This window comes from Lipotes vexillifer, unplaced genomic scaffold (assembly GCF_000442215.2).
Source record: "Lipotes vexillifer unplaced genomic scaffold, Lipotes_vexillifer_v1.1 scaffold1209, whole genome shotgun sequence".
NCBI classification, from domain to species: domain Eukaryota; kingdom Metazoa; phylum Chordata; class Mammalia; order Artiodactyla; family Lipotidae; genus Lipotes; species Lipotes vexillifer.
The window spans coordinates 387,773-411,677 of record NW_006786251.1 but is presented as its reverse complement, the minus strand read 5'-3'; the positions used below and the strand labels follow the sequence as shown (position 1 = coordinate 411,677).

The 23,905-nt window shown below is 42.8% G+C and overlaps 1 protein-coding gene across 1 annotated transcript in view; it reads right to left on the bottom strand.

Annotated features, from left to right (window-relative positions):
• Nucleotides 1-23,905, bottom strand: part of ANK3 (ankyrin 3) — a 322,709-nt gene that overhangs the window by 161,025 nt on the left and 137,779 nt on the right. Inside the window, exon 8 of the mRNA XM_007458433.1 lies at nucleotides 11,985-12,083. Within this exon, the coding sequence (XP_007458495.1) occupies nucleotides 11,985-12,083 (99 nt within the window). The remainder of the gene's footprint in view (nucleotides 1-11,984; nucleotides 12,084-23,905) is intronic.

Below are 23,905 nucleotides of genomic sequence, written 5' to 3'. Positions count from 1 at the left end.
TTCCTGCTGTCAACGCTTTTCAATGTCTCCAAACATGTTTCTTTTATTTTTATTATTTTTTTATAGATTTATTTATTTATTTGTTTTTGTCTGCATTGGGTCTTCGTTGCTGAGCGCGGGCTTTCTCTAGTTGTGGTGAGTGGGGGCTACTCTTTGTTCTGGCGCGTGGGCTTCTCATTGCGGTGGCTTCTCTTGTTGCGGAGCACAGGCTCTAGGTGCGCGGGCTTCAGTAGTTGTGGTGCACAGGCTTAGCTGCTCCGCGGCATGTGGGATTTTCCCGGACCAGGGCTCGAACCCTTGCCCCCTGCATTGGCAGGCGGATTCTTAACCACTGTGCCACCAGGGAAGCCCTCCAAACATGTTTCTTAAAAATATTTTTCCAGGGACTTCCCTGGTGGCGCAGTGGTTAAGAATCTGCCTGTCAATCTACAGATTCAATGCAATACCTGTCAAACTACCAATGGCATTTTTCACAGAACTAGAACAAAAAATTTCACAATTTGTAATGGAAACACAAAAGACCCCGAGTAGTCAAAGCAATCTTGAGAAAGAAAAACGGAGCTGGAGCAATCAGGCTCCCAGACTTCAGACAATACTACTTGATTACTGTAGTAATCAAGATAGTATGGTACTGGCACAAAAACAGAAATATAGATCAATGCAACAGGATAGAAAGCCCACCTATAAACCCACACACATATGGTCACCTTATCTTTGATAAAGGAGGCAAGCATATACAATGGAGAAAAGATAGCCTCTTCCATAAGTGGTGCTGGGAAAACTGGACAGCTACATGTAAAAGAGTGAAATTAGAACACTCCCTAACACCATACACAAAAATAAACTCAAAATGGATTAAAGACCTAAATTTAAGGCCAGACACTATAAAACTCTTAGAGGAATACATAGGCGGAACACTCTATGACATAAATCACAGCAAGATCCTTTTTGACCCACCTCCTAGAGAAATGGAAATAGAAACAAAAATAAACAAATGGGACCTAATGAAACTTCAAAGCTTTTGCACAGCAAAGGAAACCATAAGACAAAAAGACAACCCTCAGAATGGGAGAAAATATTTGCAAATGAAGCAACTAACAATCTCCAAAGTTTATAAGCAGCTCATGCAGCTCAATATCAAAAAAACCAAATAACCCATTCCAAAAATGGGCAGAAGACCTAAATAGACATTTCTCCAAAGAAGATATACAGATTGCTAACAAACACATGAAAGGATGCTCAACATCATTAATCATTAGAGAAATGCAAATCAAAACTACAATGAGGTATCACCTCACACTAGTCAGAATGGCCAGCATCAAAAAATCTACAAACAATAAATGCTGGAGAGGGTGTGGAGAAAAGGAAACCCTCTTGCACTGTTGGTGGGAATGTAAATTGATACAGCCACTATGGAGAACAGTATGGGGGTTCCTTAAAAAACTAAAAACAGAACTACCATATGACCCAGCAATCCCACTACTGGGCATATACCCCGAGAAAACCATAATTCAAAAAGAGTCATTACCACAATGTTCACTGCAGCTCTGTTTACAATAGCCAGGACACGGAAGCAACCTAGGTGTCCATCGAGAGATGAATGGATAAAGAAGACGTGGCACATATAAACAATGGAATATTACTCAGCCATAAAAAGAAATGAAATTGAGTTATTTGTAGTGAGGTGGATGGATCTAGAGCCTGTCACACAGAATGAAGTAAGTCACAAAGAGAAAAACAAATACCACATGCTAACACGTATATATGGAATCTAAAAAAAAACAAAAGGTTATGAAGAACCTAGGGGCAGGACAGGAATAAAGACACAGAGGTAGAGAATGGACTTGAGGACATGGGGAGGGCGAAGTGTAAGCTGGGACAAAGTGAGAGAGTGGCATGGACTTACATATACTACCAAATGTAAAACAGATATCTAGTGGGAAGCAGCTGCATAGCACAGGGAGATCAGCTCGGTGCTGTGTGACCACCTAGAGGGGTGGGATAGGGAGGGTGGGAGGGAGACGCAAGAGGGAGGAGATATGGGGGTATATGTATCTGTATAGCTGATTCACTTTGTTATAAAGCAGAAACTAACACATCATTGTAAAGCAATTATACACCAATAAAAATGTTATTTAAAAAAAAAAAGAAAAGAAAAGAACCTGCCTGCCAATGCAGGGGATGCAGGTTCGATCCCTGGTCCAGGAAGATCCCACATGCCTCGGAGCAACTAAGCCCATGTGCTACAACTACTGAGCCTTGCTCTAGAGCCCATGAGCCACAACTACTGAGCCCACACGCTGCAACTACTGAAGCCCGCACACCTAGAGCCCATGCTCTGCAACAAGAGAAGCCACCGCAATGAGAAGCCCGCGCACCGCAATGAAGAGTAGCCCCTGCTCGCCACCACTGGAAAGCCCATGCGCAGCAACAAAGACCCAATGCAGCCAAAAATTTTAAAAAATAAAAAAATCAATACAAATTTTTCCAGAGTTTATGATTTTTATCAGCAGGAGGCTCACTTGAACGCAAACTACTCTATTATTATTTAAAGCCAGAACTTTACATTTGAGAAAAAACATGAATATGTGGCTTCTACACACTCTACCATCAGAATTTGTGTTTGTTTTGATCATACACTACTTTAGGAATATTCCTTCTATATAGATGAGAGAATTCTTGAATTTTCAGTAAACAGAAACTGAATAAATGATTATAAAATATAATTGTAAGTATGTAAAGTTGCTTTTTATAAAGTTCTTAGAAGATGTTACGTGGGGAAAAAAACAATTCAAATTAAGATTCCCAATTAAAAAAAAAACCAATAATGACATTTATTGTATCTCTCCTTTAAGGAAGGAAGGTAACTGGAAGACGTTTATAGTGGATAACTGTAGAGTGCTCGTATGCCTAATAGATATAGAGTTATTTAAAAGAAATGGGATGTGAACATTACCAACATACATCCAGGGAAAACAGGAGAAATAGTAGATTACTTTCTGAGCACCAGCACTTGGAACCATATAGCAGTTAACTAAAATAATAACTGTCCTGGGCTTCCCTGGTGGCGCAGTGGTTAAGAATCTACCTGCCAATGCAGGGGACATGCGTTTGAGCCCTGGCCCGGGAAGATCCCACATGCCGCGGAGCAACTAAGCCCGTGTGCCACAACTGCTGAGCCTGTGCTCTAGAGCCCGTGAGCCACAACTACTGAGCCTGTGTGCCACAACTACTGAAGCCCGCACGCCTAGAGCCCGTGCTCCACAACAGGGGAAGCCGCCGCAATGAGAAGCCCTTGCACCACAACGAAGAGTGGCTCCCGCTCGCCGCAACTAGAGAAAGCCCGCGTGCAGCAACGAAGACCCGACGCAGCCAAAAATAAATAAATAAATTTATATAAAAAATAAAATAAAATAAAATAATAACTGTCCTGAGGCTGCTCTGTAGATTCTTTAAGAGAGCCAGCCTTCAGTGGCACACGAAAGTTACCCAATTCTTTCAGGTCTCTAATTTGGTAAGGCAAATGAGGGTTCCAACATGGTGTAAAATCATTAGGAAATAGAGAAAGGGAAGAAAAAAGATGCCTCTGTCATGTTCTCAGAACTCTTTGCAACTCTCAAAAACATTCTTTCCTTCAAAGAGATTTTCATGTTTGGAAGCTAAGAGAATTTCATGATTACTTGTTCGTTCTTTATTTTTCTATTAAGACTTTATTTTTTTTAGAGCAATTTAAGTTTTACAGCAAAATCTGGGGAGGGTGCCCTTGTCTTTCTGTGAATCCAAATAAATACTTTCAATTAACTCTTAATATTTATGATATAAAAATTAAAAATGAATATATTTTTGAATGACATAAAGAAATATTTTCAAATTAGTCTTGACTAATGTAGAAACCCAGAGTCTTGTGCATTACATCAAATGTTCTTGTCAACATGTCTATGTTAGAACACAAGGAGCGAGTATTGTATTAGAATTTTCTCTTTGACAGAGGTTATTTTATGACTATGAAATATTTAATATTTTCTTTAAGGATTTATTTTTAACCAAGGCAATCACACTCTGAGAATACAATAAAAGCAAAACTCAATACCAATATTTATTTTTCCTTCATATTTAACCCGAGAAATATAACCAGTTGCACTTCTGGGAAAAGATAAGCTAAAACTACAGGACACCTAAGTGACTCCTGACACCTTCCCAGAATAGTAAGAATTTAACAACTGACAGATTTGGGATACTATGAAAACACTTTATCTACCTATGCACACATACCTTTATTCTTATAAAACCATTGGATGCCGTTAACTTCAGGGAGCAAAATTACATTATCGCAGGACCAATATAAAGTCAAATAAAGTAAGACCTTTTGGCAAATGTAACATTAAGAAGTGAGTCTTATTTATATACTCAGCAAATACTTATTAAACATCTAGTATGTGCCAGGAAGTGTGCTAAGTGCTAGAGATGTTAAGATGGACGTGTGCTGCTGAGTGTCAGGGTGTAGCTTTGGATGTAATGTTGTAGTAATGGGATTACATGGGGATGTGGGCAGCGGCACCTTGCTAGGAAGGCTGGAAGTTGGAAGAGGAATGGTTAGAGCAGCATTCTGGGAACCAGAGTATTATTATTAGGAACTCTACCTGGAACTCCTGAATGTTCTCTGAAGCACTAAATAAAAGCACAGCTGCCTTTATTATTGGATGGAGAAGCGTCAGTGAAAGGAGATGGAGAACTCAGAGGTTGTCACGAAGTCTTAACCTGGTTCTAATTTAGGGTCCATACTGAGCCTCTGATTTGGCTGTGGATTGATGCAAATAATCAATAAAGGAGAATAAAAATGACAAGAGACCACCCATTGCAAAGTATCTTCCTTCAAAAAGGATACAAATACACATGCTAGCTTTGCAGAGACAGAGTTAAATTGAAAGAAATAGCGGCTACCGTAAGTAGTCATTCTTATCAAAGCATTTCTATAAAGAAACAAATTAGGGTGCTGCATATAGACCAGATTGAAGCATTTGCCTTGACGTGTGTATATATCTTGGCACATTTGCCACCACTATTGCCTCATAAATTATGTTGTTGTTGTTATGGTGAAAATATGGAAGCTCTGCTCTCACAGCAACGTTTGAGTGTACAAAACAGTATCATTAAGGGTACAGTACAGTAGTGTTAACTACAGTCACCATGATGTACCTTAGATCCTTGAACTTATTCATCTTATAACTGCTATTCTGTATCATCTGACCAACATTTCCCTATTTCCCCCATTTCTCTGCCCCTGGCAACCATTCTGTTCTCTGTTCTGTGAGTTCCATGTTTGCAGATTCCACATCTAAGTGATATCACATAGTAGTTGTCCTTCTCTGTCTGACTTATTTCACTCAGCGTAACGCTCTCAAGGCCCATCCATGTTGTTGCAAATGGCAGGATTTCCTTTTATGGTTTTTATGGTTGAGTAACATTCCATATATATTGACCACTGATGTCACTGATGGATACTTAGGTTGTTTCCATGTCTTGGCAATTGTGAATAATGTTGCAATGAACATGGGAGTGCAGGTGTCTCTTCAAGGTAGTGATTTCATTTCCTTTGGATATATACCCCAAAGTGGGATTGCTGACCTTTATTGAAATGTTCCAAAATACCATTTGCAAATGCAGTTTAAATGCTATATTGAAGCTTTATCAGTTAATCAATAAAGCTCTAGTGGGTTTTTTCCCCATAAAACCAGTGGGTGTTTTAATAATTTAAAAAAACCCTCCAATTCCTATATTTCAGGGGCAGCACCTTCTTTGTCCAGTCTCCTCCCACGCTGACTCCCAATAACTTCCCAGATTTGAGGGTGGTGTCATCAATCTAATTTACTGAGTAAGTCATCAGTGATTCTCTCTCTTCTTCTGGGACTCTCATGATGGGTAGATTGTTTTCACTTAATAGTGTCCTGTAAGTCCTGTAGGTTTTCTTCATTCCTTTTTTTAAAAAAAATATTTATTTATTTATTTAGGCTGCACCAGGTCTTAGTTGTGGCATGCGGGATCTTCACTGCAGCATGTGGGATCTTTCGTTGTGGCGTGCAGACTCTTTAGTCGTAGCATGCAAACTCTTAGTTGTGGCATGCAGGGCCTAGTTCTCCAAACAGGGTTCGAACCCAGGCCCCCTGCATTGGGAGTGCGGAGTCTTACCCACTGGCCTACCAGGGAAGTCCCTTCTTCATTCCTTTTTATTCCTTTTTCTTTTGTTCTTCTGATTGGATAGGTTCAGATGTTCTTTCTTCTACTTGGTCCAGTCTGCTGTTGAAGCTCTCTACTGAATTCTTCATTTCAGTCACTATAATCTTTAGCTCCAAAATTTCTGTTTGGTTGTTTTTTTATGTTTTCTATCTCTGTATCAAACTTCTCATTTTGTTCTTGTATTTTTCCCCTGATTTTGTTAAATTGTTTACCTGTGTTTTCTTGTAGCTCTCTGAGCATCTTAAGAACAGTTATTTTGAATCCTTTGTTGGGCAATCCTTATATCTCCACTTCTCCATTTCTTTCAGTTGCTGAAAGCTTACTGTGTTCCTTTGGTGGTGTCATGTTACCCTGATCCTTTATGATTCTTGCAGCCTTGCACAGATGCTGTGCATTTAAAGAAGCAGTCACCTCTTCCAGACTTTATGGGTTGGCTTTGGTATGGAAAGACCTTCACCTGCAGGTGGGAGCATGCTCTGACCTTGGGTCTACTGGTGCAGGGTGCCAAATGCAGGATTGGGGGGTGGGGGTGATGTCTCATCCGCTCAGGCCACTGGGGTCCACAGCATTGACCACAGTGACTGCAAGGGCTGTTGGAGACCTCAGTGGCACCACAGGTCCAGTGGCTTGGGATTTGGGCAGGCACTGGTGGTGGCTAGAATTGGTGGTGTGTACAGATTCGGTTGCAGGGGCCAACTGCAGGTGCCTATGTAGTGCCAAGTGCTCGTTTAAGACATACACATAGAGATGGGGGCAAGCGCCAGATGCAAGGGTCTGGGCTAACTGCAGGCCCACTGGCAGCCGTGGGGGCCCTTGGCTGTCAGCATTCATTACTGTGGCTGCAAGATCACGCCATAGGTGCACTGCAGTGGAGGCTGGTATCCGGAGTCAGGCCGGAGGCATGCAGGTACACAGCTGGAGGGGCCCACTGTAGGTGAGCCTGGTGGTGCAGGCCAGTAACAGGAGATGGGGCCAGGTCTGGCCCAGAAGAGCCATGGGGGCCCTGGCTATTGGTGTGCACTCCTGTGGCTTCAGGGTCTCCCCAGGGGAGTGCATGGCAGTGGAGGCGTGAGGGTCTGGTCGGGAGCATGCAGGTGCACAGCTGGGGGGTTAGCTGCACATGTGCTGAGTGGTGGAGGCCAGTGGCTAGAGCCAGAGCCAAATTCAGGTCCACGAGCAGCTGCGAGGGCCTTGGTAGTTGGCCTGCCCTTCCGTGGCTGCAGGATCTTGCCACGGGTGTGCTTACAGCAGTAGAAGCCTGTGATGAGGGTCAGGCCGGCAGTGTGCAAGGGCACAGCTGGAGGGGCCAGCCCCAAGCACATGCACAGAAGTGAGGGTCACCCACGGGGGTCTAGGCTGGCGTCTTGCACTTGTGTGGCTGCAGAGGCTTGGGCTGGCTGCTGGTGGGGATCCTGGCCGCCAGCGGGGCAGTGGGAGGTAAAGAGCAGGGAGGGACCCCGGTGGCTGCTGTCTGTGAATGTGAGTATCTGTGCGGCTAAAACCAGTGACATCTGCAGGTGCTCTGTGGCCGCTGTGCTGGCCATCAGTTACTTTGGTGGCAAAAGGTGCTGGGGTGTGCAGAGCAGGTCACAGGGAACCACAATCATTTCTGCTGCGTGGCTGATGCTGGGAGCCCGTGCTCTTTCTCCTTGTTTCTCCCCATCTCTATTCATCTCAGCTTTGCCAGTCTCTGGGTGGGGTGAAACCCAAGTGGGTCCTTTGCTCAGTGCCCCAGAAGGCTGGGGAAGCTGGCGGTTCACCCCACTCTCCCTTTCTTGGTGAGGGGAACTCCTTCTAGTTGGGGAGGCTCACTCTTGGCCCTGAGCAGTGCTGGCCTGGCGAATGGGATGACGCAGGCAAAATGAAGCCCTTCCTCCTTCCCTTTCTGTGCAGTATTCTCAGGTTTTTTGCTCCACTGTGTCGCTGGAGTTTCTTAAGTGGACTCCTGAGCTCTCTTTGATCGTGGATCACTGTCTAATTGTTGATCTTCCTGGGTGATGGGGGCTGGGGTCTCCTACTTTGCCATCTTGGTCACATCACCCCAACATATACCACCATCCTGACTTTCACTATAACAAATTATTCTTAAAGTTACAGCATCCAGTGCCCCAGCAGCTGGGAGAGCTTGGGAAATCACGGGGAACAACCCACTAACTGTACTGAGATGGAAACTAAGACTCAGGAGCATCAACTTTCCTCAGGTCATGATCTCACTTGCAAGTCACACTTAAGACTAGAGATCAGGCGCTAGGGTAAAAAAAAAATTCACTCTCAACCTGCTTTTCCAGCTGGTCAGATCCTACTTAAATTACTCTGACCACAATTCAAATTTATTTCGCTGATTGGAAGGGCACTAAGAAGCATCTGCTTTTAAACTGAATCCTTCATTAGGCCGGTAAGGCGTGCAAGGCAACAGAGCAAGCCAACGAGGTCCCTTAGAGTGTGCTGGCCCCTCAGGTGAAACCCAGATTCGTTTTCCTGTCTCTAAACCCAAGGGGATTGGTGTGCAGCAGGTCAGATTGTTGATGCAACAAGGTAGCTACAGAAGTAGGAAGTATCTGGCAGGAAGTGGATGGGTAGATAACAATATTTATTTTCTAAAGAGCTCCTGGATTGAGTCAGTAGAGCTTGTATTTATAAAAAAATTTGCTTTCCATTTTGAGGCTTGTTCCCAGGGCTTTCTGACACTTTATGGCTCTCTCCCTTTCACCCACACACCCAGTCACTACTCAGTCATTTCAGCAAGAGAGAAGGGAAGCTCTGATGGGGAGAACACAAATTAGCTGACATATTTGGGGTATGTACTATGCTTTCTTCCATAGGGTCTGCCAGGAATCCAGTCTGTGCCCGAGTGACACCGTACACCCCGTGCAGGACAACAACAGAAGAATGACAGGCTTTGCTGTTCTCGGTTTTCCAAGGCTCCTTCACATCCACATGGCACTCATATAACACAGAAGAAAAGTAATGCCACGTTGAAAGCGAATGGGTGGTAAAAAGAAGTCTACACCTTGTTTAAAATAAGACAGCCTTTCAGAACAGGGAGGTAAAAGGGCATAGAAACTAAGTGTATACTGAATTCGCCTAAGTCCGGTATTCCGTAGGTCTGATGCTTTGACCCAGAAGTGTTTGTATGTTTTCACCCTGGTCCTCCCCTGTGACACCATGTGCCCCTTTAAGATGGGACCTGAATCTCCTATACCCTGTCCTCCTCCCGCTGTACCAAATACAGCAAGTAAGTGTTTGATAAATGATGCAACATGACTGACAGACAATTTTGCTGTTCTGGTGATTGATGACTGTATCAAAAGAGGGAGAAATAAGGTCGTTTCTAATCCACACACTCAGTTAAACCCCAGCTGGATATCCAGGTATAGCCCTCCAAGCTTCTCTGTTTGCCTTGGCTCGAGTACCCCTCTTTAAAGACTCGTCACAAAAATTCTCCCTATTCACAAGTGACCCGTTAGCTCTATTGGTAACCAAGTGGCATAAGCAACGATTCTCTAACTTCTATTGTTACAACTACTTTAAGCAGCCTGTACTCAGTGGAAGACCCCTGCCATTGAAAACAACAGTTCTAGCATACTGGTGATGGTTTCTTAGCAAATAATACCAAGACAATGCAATGAGACCTCTCTTCAATTTACTTCCCCAGTCAGACAGTCTTGCAGGGGGTCAACCTTCAACTTCCTTCATTCCTCCTCTCCAGGAAGCTTGTTTCTTTTACGCTACATACATGGTTTTCAGGTTTAATAGTTACCAAGAAAAAGAAGTCCGGGTCTCCTGCTAAATACTCATGGCTGGGCTGCCTTTGGGTCACAGCCCACAGCAGACAAACTACCCATCGGCTTCATGAGGGTAGGGGAAGTGTCTTGCTGTCTTGCTCTGTTAATCAGCTATGTCTGGCCCACAGTGGGCACTCAATAATCATTTACTGATTGAGGGAATACATGCAGGGAATAATAAAGTAGTGAATCCAGGAGCTACGGGAATCAAGTTCAGGGGACTGGGCCGGTTTTAGAAACATGGAGATCAGGATTCTTGGAAAGAGGAACCAGAGGATTGTGGGAGATACAATTACAGGACAGGGAAAACTCTCCGAAACCCTTAGAGAGGAGGATGTTTAGGAGACCACACTTTGCTCTTACATGAAATGTTGAAAAAGAAAATCCCTGGTTAGAAGTTTAATGTTAATTGGAGCTCTGAGTTATACAGGCACACCTCATTTTATTATGACTTGCTAAAGGCTCAGATAATGGTTAGCATTTTTAAGCAGTAAAGTATTGTTTAAATTTCAAGTATGTACATTTTAAAAGAGGTAATGCTACTGCACACTTAATAGACTACAGTATAAACATAACTTTTATATATACTGGGAAGCAAAAAAATTCCTGTGACTCACATACTTTCAATATTCGCTTTATTGCAGGGGTCTAGAACCGAACCTGCAATATCTCTGAGGTGTGCCTCTACTAGTAATGGCTGAGATTATTTCTGGTCTACTTTATGCCAACACAGTTTACAAACAATAGCTTGATCGCTGCAACAACCCTTCAAGGTGGCCACTGATTGTATTTTCAGGTAGAGAAATTACATGTGGAAGGTTACATCGCCGACCTAAGTCAACCAGCTAAGCTCACCGTCCGGGATTCCAACGTGATTCTAAGTTTCACTTCTTTCCCGTCCCCACACAGTGCATCACACAGAACAAGCAACATGTCAAACACCTGGCTAGACTGATCTGTGTTTAAAAAAATTTTTTTTTTTAAATTGTGGTAAAAAAACACACTGTAAAATTTACTTTCTTAACCACTTTTAAGTGTACAGTTTAGTGGTGTTAACTGTATTCACACTGTTGTGTAACATCTCTAGAACTTTTATCTTGCAATATTACACTCTATCCCATTAAACAACTCCCCATTTCCCTGTCCCCCAAGCCTCAGGCAACCACCATTCTACTTCTGTTTCTATGACTGTCTACTCTTGATACCTCCTGTAAGTGGGATCATACAGTATTTGTTCTTTTGTGTCTGGCTTCTGTCACTTAGCTTAATGTCCTCAAGACTCATTCATGTTGCGGAATGTGACAGGATTTTCTTATAAGGCTGAATGATATTCCACTGTATGTACATGGCACATTTTCTTTATCCATTTATCTGTCGATGGATATTTGGGTTGCTTCCACCTCTTGGCTACTGTGAATAATGCTTCAATGAACCTGGTTGTGCAAATATGGCTTCAAGATACTGCTTTCAATTCTTTGGGGGTATATACCCCAAAGTAGAATTGCTGGATCATATGGTAGCTCTATTTTTACTTTTTTGAGGAACCTCCTTACTGTTTTCCATAGTGGCTGCACCATTTTACATTCCCACCAGCAGTGTGCAAAGGGGGACAGATTTGTTTTTAAATAGAATAACCGTCAGTCTTAATATCAAACTGGCCCAACAGCTCTGCCTGCAATATCAAGTAGTGATTAACTTCTTAAAAATTTAACTCAACTAAAACTCTGGACTTAGGTCTTAGCTTCTGTAATTAAAGCCAGGTACTATTTAAACGTGTATTAAAGATTTATAAATATGGCTCATTATCCCATTGTAAGAAGAATCAACTTAGCAGTCATTTTTTAAAGAGACTACAGCAAAGGACATAAAGATAAAGCCAGGACTGAACCAGCAACAAGAGTATTAGGAGAAGTATTCCTGCTTCCTGAAAATAAGCGTAAGCATGCACATAAGTTGCACTCTTACCCTTGTTTTGGCATCAATTTTAGCTCCTCGATCAAGCAATAGTTTTACCATATTGGCGTTTCCTCGTTTTGATGCAACATGTAAAGGAGTGATGTCATTCTGTGGAAGAACAGAGAAAAAAGTACAGTGTTATCTTGAGTTTAACCAAAACATTGCTTCCTAAACCTTCCCCAACAAATCCTCACACTTTTCTTACCTTTTTAAAAAATATCCATTGTGAATAGAATACTTCCCAACATCTCTATCTGATGGTAATTTTACTCAGAAGGAGACCTCAAAAAGGGATGAGTTTTAAGGGACACACTCTGTGGGGTAGGGTCCAAGTTTATTTCATTTGATTGACATTACTGATGGATGAGATGGTGATAGCTTTTGTTCTAACATCCTGCACATTTAAGTCAACATGTTTTCCTATTATTGGGTGTGATGCACACTGGCTACTGAATGGTTGACTAAGTGGCTGATCAGTCAGCTGAGGCTTACTGAAAGGAGTGTCATGTTACTCAGAGCCCGCTCTGGGTCATCTGAGTACAAGCTGTCAAGGACAGACAAGAGGAACTCAAACTGGGAAGTCTGTCAGTGCCCTACACGGTCACAGGGCTTCCCATGCGCGGTGGGCTAAAAAGCGTTCACAGGCATTTATTAGCAATTGCACAGAAAAATGACTATGTTGATTTTTTTTTTTTTTTAAACTACTGTTGAGGGCTTCCCCGGTGGCGCAGTGGTTGAGAGTCCGCCTGCCGATGCGGGGGACGCGGGTTCGTGCCCCGGTCCGGGAAGATCCCACATGCCGCGCAGCGGCTGGGCCCGTGAGCCATGGCCGCTGAGCCTGCGCGTCCGGAGCCTGTGCTCCACAACGGGAGAGGCCACAGCAGTGAGAGGCCCGCGTACCAAAAAACAAACAAACAAACAAAAAACTACTGTTGAGGAATAGACATATGGTCAGGACAATCTGACATTCCAATCAAGATCCCCTGGACACCACAGTTCTTTCCTCCACTCATCTGACAGATGCTGTGATTATTTCCAGACTGTCAAGGAAATATGTGCACATAGTGAAAACATTCTCTATTTTGGCTCCTTCTTCTTGCGTAGCAACAGTATGGGTTTAAGGTCTGCAGTTCACAAAAGTCAATTACACGATAAATGAACGAGGCTCATAAGGGGTTACGTTCTTGTCATGTGATGGCAGATACAATATAATAGCTACCAGGTATTGATTCATTTCCTGTGAATTATGCTGCACTGCCTTCAACACTTTACTATCTCACTTAGTTTTCATAATCCTCACAATGTCACATACAATCTGAATCACAATGACCATTTTACAGATTAGAAACAGCTGGCAAAACCAAGATTCAAATTAAAATATGACTCTTAAACTTATGCTTTTGAAAAAACGCTTTAAAATGAAAATTTTCAAACAGACACAAAGTTTGAGAGAGAGCCATAATGAGCTTCATGTACTCATCACTCTGGTTCAATAATTGTCAAACTTTTGCCAATATTATTTCTTCTATACTCCCTACTATTTTTTCTGCCTGAAGGAGTTTTACTAAGAGGAAAAGGAAAATCCCAGGCATCATACTATTTCACCCCCAATTACTGCAACTTAATTATCTCTAACAGATAAGGATATTTGTAAAAAAATAATAACAATATCATTAATTTTATCTAAGTAAAAATAATTCTTTCAAAAAGCCAAGATCTGTCAGTGTTTTTACATTCTCCCATTATCCCCAATTATCTCAGTACAGTGGCTCAGATTAGAATATCCACAACTTGCATTAGGTTGAAATGTCCCTTAAATCTCTTTTAAAATCTCCATAGATGCCCTATTCCACCTTCTTTTTTCCATGCCCGTATCTTTATTGATTAAACTGGGGAATTTACTGTGTAGTTGCATCCTCATGGAGAGTTGTTTAACACATTCTTTTGTATTTTCTATAAGCTTTTCTAGTTAAATGCTTTTAGTCATTATACATTCTCCCATGTGAACAACTCTTTACCTCATTATTCTTAGGTGCTCAAGTATAAATCAGTTCCACAATAATTAGTTCGTTAAGTCAAAGAAGGAGAAAGATCTGAGTAAAACAGATATGCCTTAGTCATGCTGGTGGGGAGTGGACAGGGCTAGTATCATTGCTCTAGACCAAGTGGTAGGCATACTTTTTCTGCAAAGGGCCAGATATCAAGTATTTCTGGCTTTGCAGGCCATACCATCTTCATCGCTATCTATCAGTGCTGCCTTTGTAGTGATAAAGCAGCCCCACGGGACATGCACAGAAACGGGAGTGTCTGTGTTCCAATAAAACTTTATTTACAAAAACAGCTGGTGGGCTGGTTTTGGCCTGTGGGCAGTAGTTGGTTGATCTCTGCTCTAGACCTATCAGCTTGTAGCTGACGGTTTCAACGGTGTGTAACAGGGGACAAAAGAGGAATTAAAACTATAGAGGCTGTGCATTGTATATGCTTTGGCCCTCTTTGGGGTGGATGATTTTGGGTATGAATGAAAGCTGGCAGAAAGAAACCTTCTGATGGTCTTGCTTGTCTCCGTTGTCTGAGTGCAAGTATGTAAATGAGCCAAGCAGCACTATGGATGAATTCTAGGCCTGAGACAGCAGATGCAGCATCAGATTAGATCTATAGGAAACACAGTCCAACAGGAGAGCTTACCGAGCTCAGAGTGGGATACGACACAAAGACCTCATCACTCCCCGGGGCGAGTCAGGGCTGACATGCTATTTCCCTTTAAAGATGTGCCCTTGCCTGGTGGAGAAGGGCTTAATTAACCTTTATCACAAGCAGGCTAATTTTAGTGGGAGGAAGAGCTCTATTTCTAATTTTGCTCTCTTCCATATTCATGGACTCTATCTTACGGTGATGTGTAGATGTCAAAAGGGTGCCTTGAAATTCAAACTCCCACATTTTTCTACACTGCTCTGACCCCTCCTAGAGTACTACTTTCTATTTCTACAGCACTTAATAAGTGTTGTAAGTTACTTATGTAATTTCATTTTATCTTCACAACAATCTACTGAGGTAAGATATATATCATTAATCCCATTTGATAAATCAACTAAGGGATAGAACTGATCAGTAATCTGTATATTAAGAGACAACTAGTTAGAGGCAGAATCAGCCTCAGAATTCAGTTTTCTAGATCCGCGGGGTAGGGGGGTGTGTGTGTGGTGTTTCCAGTCAGGGATCATAAAGGCTTTGCCTAAAGACTATGCTTCTCATCTCTGTCAAATGGAGCTTCTGAGTGAAACACATACTTTTGTATTCCTGAATCAGGTAGTGACGGCTTCTGTCAATTAGGAACAAGTCAAAATCAAAGTGGGACCTTTGGACCAGTCAACAGGACATTTCTATTTAGATTCCTCAGTCAACCAATAAAAATCTTTTATGCTCTACTAGGTACCAGGCCCACTGCTGCATTTCCATTATACAAGCGAGTCACAAAATTGTGGAATCCCAACAAATCAAAAGAGTCCGATGATGTTAAAGACAAAAAGCCTTGTTTAGGAGAACCTCATTAGCTGCTTGGGAAGCGTAAATGTGTGCCTGCTTTCTGGGATGCAGTTTGGCAGTATATATGAGGAACCTTCAAATCTACAACTGAGACAGGAGATAGATGGGCCCCAGGCTGAGCAGCTGTAGTTTGTCCCCTGTGGACAGATACTCCAAGAGGAACATAATACAGGAGGTAGGAGAACCTGAGCCATGCCCAGATAAAAGAGACCACATATTCCTCATTCTTGCGGTCAAGGAGACCTTCCCAACTACACGTGTGCAGAAAGCCTCCCGAGGGGCCAGAAAGGGAGGGGGCACATCATAGTAGGTGATGTCAACCGTCCCACAGGCCTCTGGGCTAATATCCATCTTGGCTAAGAGATGCATGCGCACATAGGGTAGGACCCTGAGTTAAACCCGATACAGACTCAGAGCCAGGAAAAGCAAGATGATTGGCCAGAGGCAACCCGGCAGAAATGCCCCATAAAAGTGACACAAACTACCACAAAGGCACGACTCTCTCTCTGAGTCTGCCCGTGTGTGTCTATTCACATGTACTCTTTTTCCCCCTAATATACAATTGACTTGTTTCACTACTGTGGAAACTCCTTTCTACAAAGCTGATGCAGGGCCTTGTCATTGGCTACTGGCCCTCGTGATCTAGCGGCTAGGATCCAGCACTCTCACTGCCGCGGCCTGACTTTAATCTCTGGCCAGACTGAAGTCCGGCTTCAAGCCGCTGCAGGCTGAGGGCACCCGAGATCGCAACCACGTATACAAGGCAGAGGTTGGCTGCCGTGGCAGAAAGGGCAAGAATGCTGAGACAGACCGGGATCTGAGGCCTAGGCATACTCCCTAAGACTGAAGCGGATCCAGCATGAAAGACCCCTGAGCCCCAGCCTAACGTAACAAGCAACTGTAGCCGGCTCCTGAGGTCGGGCAGGAGCTTGGTGAGAGAGAGACTCTGTGCTGCAGGGATGCAGGTAGAGCTGAGCGGGGGAAGCGCACCAACCAAGGAAAATCTCTGACGGCTGGCCCTCACCGTCAGCGTAAGGCGGTGCAGCCCCGTCTAGGGGAACGTGAAACCTGTGGTGCAAACAAAATGTAAACTCAGCTCAACTCTGGACTCAACCGGCTCGGGCTTCCACATTTACAGCCTGACAGGAGAAGACACATGCCGCTTCCAAGCAGGGATGCTATTTTCCTCAGTGTCTGCATGCTATCCAGTGGAAACAGGTGAACTGCATTGCAACGACAGTTAGGGAGTTTAGGTCAAATGCAAACACTTGATCAGAAAACCACACTATCAGAAATGAAGCATTCCCAACCTAAATGTCTCTCAACGGAGGAATGGATAAAGAAAATGTGGTACATATATACAATGGAATATTACTCAGCCATAGGAAAACGAAATAATGCATCTGCAGCAACATGGATGGACCTAGAAATTATCATACTAAGAGAAATCAGACAAAGACAAATATCATATGATATCAGTTATACGTGGAATTAAAAAAATTGATACAAATGAACTTACTTACAAAACAGAAACAGACTCACAGACATAGAAAACAAACTTATGATTACCAAAGGGGAAAGGTTGGGGGGAGGGATAAATTAGGAGTTTGGGATTAACATATATACACTACTATATATAAAACAGATAATCAACAAGGACCTAATGCATAGCACGGGGAAGTCATGTGTGTGTATAACTGAATCACTTTGCTGTATACTTGAAACTATCACAATATTGTAAATCAACTATACTCCAATATAAAATAAAAATTAAATTAAAAAAATAAAGTAAAAGTGAAAAAAAAAAGAAATGAAGCATTCCTTTGATGGGCTCATCAGTAGACTTCACAGAGCTGAGGAGAGAATCAGAGAACTGAAAGATACACCAGTATGAATGATCCAAACTGAAACACAAAGAAAGAAAGAAAAAAAAAAAGAATGGAAAGAAAGAACAGAGCACCCAAGAGCTGTGGGATGATATAAAATAGCTGATTGGAGATGCATAAGGAAAAGAGAGAAAATAGGGCAGAAGAAATATTTGAAGAGATCATGGTAGCGAATTACCTCAAAATAGTGAAATCTATCAAACCACACCTCTATGGACTTATATTCTCATCTGTATAATGGACATAATACCTCCAGTGCCTCCATCACAGGACTGCCAAGGGAAGAGATGAGACTAATTCAGAAAGAGAAAGGAAACTCACAGGTATCCCGTATCTCTTATCTCATTTAACCCACTCAACAACCCTAATAAGGGGTACTATCTATTTTCTTTGTTTATGTTACAGATGAGGAGAGTAAAACTCAAAAAAATCAGAATAACTTGTTGGGCTTCCCTGGTGGCACAGTGGTTGAGAGTCCGCCTGCCGATGCAAGGGACACGGGTTCGTGCCCCGGTCCAGGAAGATCCCACATGCCGCGGAGCGGCTGGGCCCGTGAGCCATGGCCGCTGGGCCTGCGCGTCCGGAGCCTGTGCTCCGCAATGGAAGAGGCCACAACAGTGAAAGGCCCGCGTACCGAAAAATAAATAAATAAATAAATAAAAATAAAGTTGAGGAGTCAAAAGACCCAACATAAAGATGATCCAACAAAAGCAGCCCAAAAAGCAAGACCCCCAAAAAAAAAAAAAAAAAAAAAAAGAGTTAATCTAATGATATATATATAGATTTCCTGTAATCTTTCTAATGAATGCTGTAACTTTAATAACAGTCTATATTTTTTTCTAACAGTCTACTAGTAAAATTTCTTAAAAACAAAAAAATGAAGGTGGGTTATAGTTATAAATTTTCCACACTCGTATCATTTCTAATAAATCTGAAACTAAATTAATCTCTGTGTTGAATACTTTTCTTTCCCCTCCAGAAAATAAACCATTCTTTCAGGCTTTGGAGATGTCAGTGAACTTGAAACTGTTAGTCTCTCAAGTATCCTACCGTCACTTGGCCTTCCAATAAATTAGATTCTTGCTGAAGTTTCAAACACATCAAAAATGAAAATAATGTCTTTGAAGTTTCTAAAGAAAGATGGTTTGGAAAGAAATAAAGCCAGTCTAGTGCAAATGGCTTTATCTGCGTGCAGTGTACTCGTTCTAAGGAGATGGAGCTCCTCCGGGGACCAGCAAGACCACAGCTACCCAGGGGCCAACATCCCGGCCTCAGCTTCCACCTGGCACTGCTGCTGGGGGCTGATGGTCACACACTGAGGCATAAAAAATGAGTTAGAAGGTCTGGGTGTACATCCTTGTTCTTCCATCTTACTCTCAGTAGGATCTGGGACAAAGGACTTCTTGGGATCTCGGTTCTCATCTGTAAAACTATCTATTCTTGTGGGTCTCAAATGATGCACTGTACATAAAAGTATTCTGTAAGCCAGGGGTTCCCAACCCGCGGGATCTGATGCCTGTTGATCTGAGGTGGAGCTGATGTAATAATAATAGAAATAAAGTGCACAATAAATGTAATGCTCTTGAATCATCCCAAAACCGTACCCCCCCCTCCCTGCCCCCAAGCCCGTGGAAAAACTATCTTCTACGAAACCAGTCCCTGGTGCCAAAAAGGTTGGGGACCGCTGCTGTAAGCTGTAAATATGCTGTAAATATAAGGTTATATTATTATGGGCTTATAAACATAAAGGTCGTTTTTACAAGCAAAAAAATTATTGCGATTTCTGTGACTCAACTTTAGACAATTTATATGAAGAAAAGATTTTCATAGCACGGCCTCAGTCAATGTTTTCTAATATGCTCGATCAGAAGAATCACCTGAGGAACTTGTTAAAAAAACTCAGATTGCGAGGCCTCATCCCTGAGGCACTGAATCCCGGTCCAGGGGAATGGGAAGATGCTGGCCAGCTAGGGAAAACCGGCTGCAAGGCCGGTTGGAGGCTATGAAAAAATGGTTTTTCATTTTCAGTCTCAGAGGGACGTGCTCCTTGGACAAGCCTGCCTTGTATTTCTTACCAGAAAACGTACATGATACCTTTCTGTCATAAAGCCATTACGTTTCTAAATATCAAGAGTCCATTTCAAAGCATGATCATTAGGGATTCAAATATGCAGAACCGATAGAGATAATAAATAAAATGTAGTGGAAATATGAATGCATTACCTTTTAGAATGAATTTGATCATTTGTCAGTTTTTTTAAGTTTGCTAATCTTTCCATTAAAACGTCCTTAAATGTGAGATGGGATTTCGTAGTGAGTTAAAAAGAAAAAAACCTTTAAAATCTTGAAAAATGTATTTAATTCATTTTGCAACTGGTGCAGGCAGCAAACAAATAGCCAGCTGGTCGAAGCGAGACTACTGGCAATTCTGGTTTTCCTGGGATGACCCTGGATAAAGTCCAAAGCCCGGCACACACTCCCTCTGATGTTAGAATATTATGAACTACACAGTCTGAATGTAGTTTATTTTACTTGATTGGTTTTATTGTCTTATTATACTTGACTGATTTACTTTGCTGTTCTTAGCTCAAGCTCTGCCACCTTGAAGCCGTACAGTTTAATTGAAACACAAGTTATTTAATTTCTTGCTTCCTGGTGTAAAATGGAGCTCATACCCACATCTCACGGGATAACTGTGAAGAATAAATGAAATAATGTATAGGAAACTTACTGGAGTACGTCGTAATAAATGAAAGCCATTTCCTAAATTAGTTTGAATTTTGGATAAGTTTTTTCCACCTCCTATTTCAAAGTCTCAGTAGTAAGAGCACAAAGGACCCTCAGGGTCTTCCAGTCCAACCAACTCTGAGGGGTGCATCATGAGGGAAGCTTGCTGCCCTCTGCAGAGCAGTCCCAGAGTGAGCACGAACTGCCGGGCCCTTCTTTCCCATCTGGGGACATTCCCATCTCTCCATCTCTTGGCTGTAAAGAGATGATCAGTCCAGCAATGCTGTCTCAGAGGGGGCACCACTGGCTCCACTGGCATTCTGGTTGGGACACTGTCACTGGCATGAGGATGTCCCACGCACTGAAGGGGGTTTAGCCATCCCAGCCCTGCCCCATTACATGCCAGCCATCATTCCACTTCTCCATTTAAAGAACTGTAAGAACAGAGAGTCGAATGGCGGTGACCAGGGGCTGCGGGGCAGCGGATGAGTCCAGGGGACCAGGGGAGATGTCGTTTAGGGGTACAAACCTGCAAACAGTAGATAAATAAGTTGCGGAGATCTAATGTACAGCATAGTGATTACAGTCAACAAGACTGTATTATCAACTTCAAAGTTGCTAAGAGACTAGATCTTAACTGTTCTCACCCCAAAAAAGAAATGATAATTATATATGTTAGAGTTATTAGCTAACAAAAACTGTAGTAATCATATTGCAATATACAAATGTATCAAACCAACACACTGTATACCTCAAACTTACACAATGTATCATGCCAATTATCACAAAAACAAAAACAAACAAAAAACGCTGCAATTACTCCCTTCTACCTGCAGGATCCAGGCCAGTGCCCTCAGCCCAGCCAGGGGTTCGGGGAGCCCCTTCTCGCAGGCTTGGACTCGCCATTCATCTTCAGCCTCATTTCACATGTGCAAATGGGCCTCAGCCTCCACTTCCTGGAGCTGACTCTAATCCTTTCATGTCCATCACAGCTTAGCCTTTCAATTTTTTTTTTTCAACTATGATAGTCCATGCTGATCTCCTACCTGAACTTGTTTTCTTGGAACCTACTGCTTCGATGTGTGAGACAGCCAATAAAGGATCGCGCATGTGTCCCCAATTCACCTCTCTGCAACGTTTGGTTCTTCAAAGTCCTAAACGCTTCGGTCTAGGTGCCCCATTCGCCTTTCCTGTATAAGCTTCAAACCGCCAGAGGGAGAAGACCAAGATTTTCTCATGAAAGAACTACGATGCCCAGGAGGGGACCAGGGTGCATCTGAGCTCATCCAAGTGCACCTTCTGACAATAGGAAGTGTGAACAATGGTCCGAATGTTCAGCGGAGGGCTGCAGTGGAGGAAATGAAAATTCTACAGCTAATGAATTATCCCCTTTTAAAGTGCAAATGAATAAAGCGAGCACTGCCAACTCCTAACTTAATAGAACTTTATTTCACAGAATTTCAAAATCGGATTTATTCGGGTCATTTAAACATGTTCTCAGAGCAACAATTCTAGAGCAGTACTGCAGGAAGCAGGGCATATATTCAAAGACGAAAAGTGAAACAAAGGGAAACATGTACCTTCCAATTTCTATGATTTTTTTTTTTTTACTGGCGTTCTTACCGTCTCAAACAATGTCATGTTAATCGTCTGGTAAAGGCTGACCTTCTCATGCTAACAGACACAACGCAAACACTGTAACTCCAACATTCTGGGACGCACCATTTCTGACTAGCTCCAGAAGTACTCTAGAGAGCTGACACGATGTCACTTGCTTGACATGTGTCACGCCTGACAGGTGACTGTGTCTTACACTGATGGGTCTCCTCCCAGGTGTAAGCATTAATCACCACCACCAGCACGAACATGGCTAGGACCCTGGCCCACGTGCTAAGCAATTTATATGGATTATTTCGTGCGGTCACAATGAAGCTACACGTTTGGTACTATTGTTGGACCCATTTTATGGATGACAAAGCGGAAGAAGCATGAATAACTTGCCCAGGAGCACACAAAGTAAGCCACAGTACCAGTGTGGAACTCCAGCAGTCTGACTGCCTTGCTGTTTGCTGTGACACTGTACTATACCTACTCTCTTCTGCGAAAGGCCTCCATCCCTGTCAGATAAGGTGGTCAGGCAGAAGGGAAGGGCTTGTGGTTGGTTGATCTCTCTCCTATCTGGCTAATAAGAAAAATGCAGGGCTTCCCTGGTGGCGCAGTGGTTCAGAATCCGTCTGCCGATGCAGGGGACATGGGTTTGAGCCCTGGTCCGGGAAGATCCCACATGCCGCGGAGCAACTAAGCCCATGCACCACAACTACTGAGCCCGCGTGCTGCAACTACTGAAGTCCACATGCCTAGAGCCCGTGCTCCGCAACAAGAGAAGCCACCGCAATGAGAAGCCCGTGCACTGCAAGGAAGAGTAGCCCCCGCTCGCCACAACTAGAGAAAGTCCGTGTGCAGCAACGAAGGTCCAACACAGCCAAAAATAAATAAATAAAATAAATAAATTAAAAAAAAAAAAAAGAAAAGAAAAATGCAGCCTACATGATGAAGAGGCTTGCCCTGGACCACATCAGTGACTGATGATGATACAGCCAGGATGAGAGCCAGGGCTCCAGCATGTATCTGAGGACTTTCCTCCTCAGCCTAGGCTGCTACAGCTTAGAAACTTCAGCTCCTCAGACGACAACAACACACATCCCACACCACAGGGTAGAATGTTAATAAGCTCCAATGTACTAATGGGTTTAAGACAAAAACATTCCCTTAAAAAATTATATAGGAGATTCTCCTTTGATGTGGCATTCAGGGGATTAAATGAAAAAGGCAGGATCAAGATTGCATGGCAGGCAGAGAGCAATTCTCTAGAAAAGGTCTATCTCCCACCACTCTGGCCTCCGCTTTCTTACGGGTTTTGTTCTTCCTGAGATGTTAACATCACCATGGTAACAAGAATATGGTTAATGCAGTAGCCACACTGCGACTTTTCCATAACTCACATTCCTTTGCTAAAGGATCCCAAATCTCCATTTTCATTCCAGAGGAGGTTTATATAACCCATTAAAAACGTCTTTAAAGGAATAAAGACACAGACCTACTAGAGAATGGACTTGAGGATATGAGGAGGGGGAAGGGTAAGCTGTGACAAGGCGAGAGAGAGACATGGACATATATACACTACCAAACGTAAGGTAGAGAGCTAGTGGGAAGCAGCCGCATAGCACAGGGAGATCAGCTCGGTGCTTTGTGACCGCCTGGAGGGATGGGATAGGGAGGGTGGGAGGGAGGGAGACGCAAGAGGGAAGAGATATGGGGACACATGTATATGTATAACTGATTCACTTTGTTATGAAGCAGAAACTAACACACCATTGTAAAGCAATTATACTCCAATAAAGATGTTAAAAAAAAAAGTCTTTAATGCTGTTGAACCTATACTAGGAGATAAACATAACTTATTTTATATTTGAAGATACGTATCAATAAAAATGAGTGTGTGTGTGTGTGTGTGTGTGTGTGTGTGTGTGTGTGTGGTGTGTTTGGGCTTTATAAGGACAGACCTCTAAACGTTAACAAAACAGGACTCTTATGGGCGGTTTTTCTTTTCTTTCTTTTGCTTTATTGTATTTTATTTTAAAAATAACGTGTATAATGCAGGGAAAATATATATTTTTTAATGTATTTGCAACGGCATCGCCACACAAACTACAGTACCGTCTCCGGAAGCCCTGGACCCTTATAAAAACATTACAAAAGTCACCCTCCTGCTGC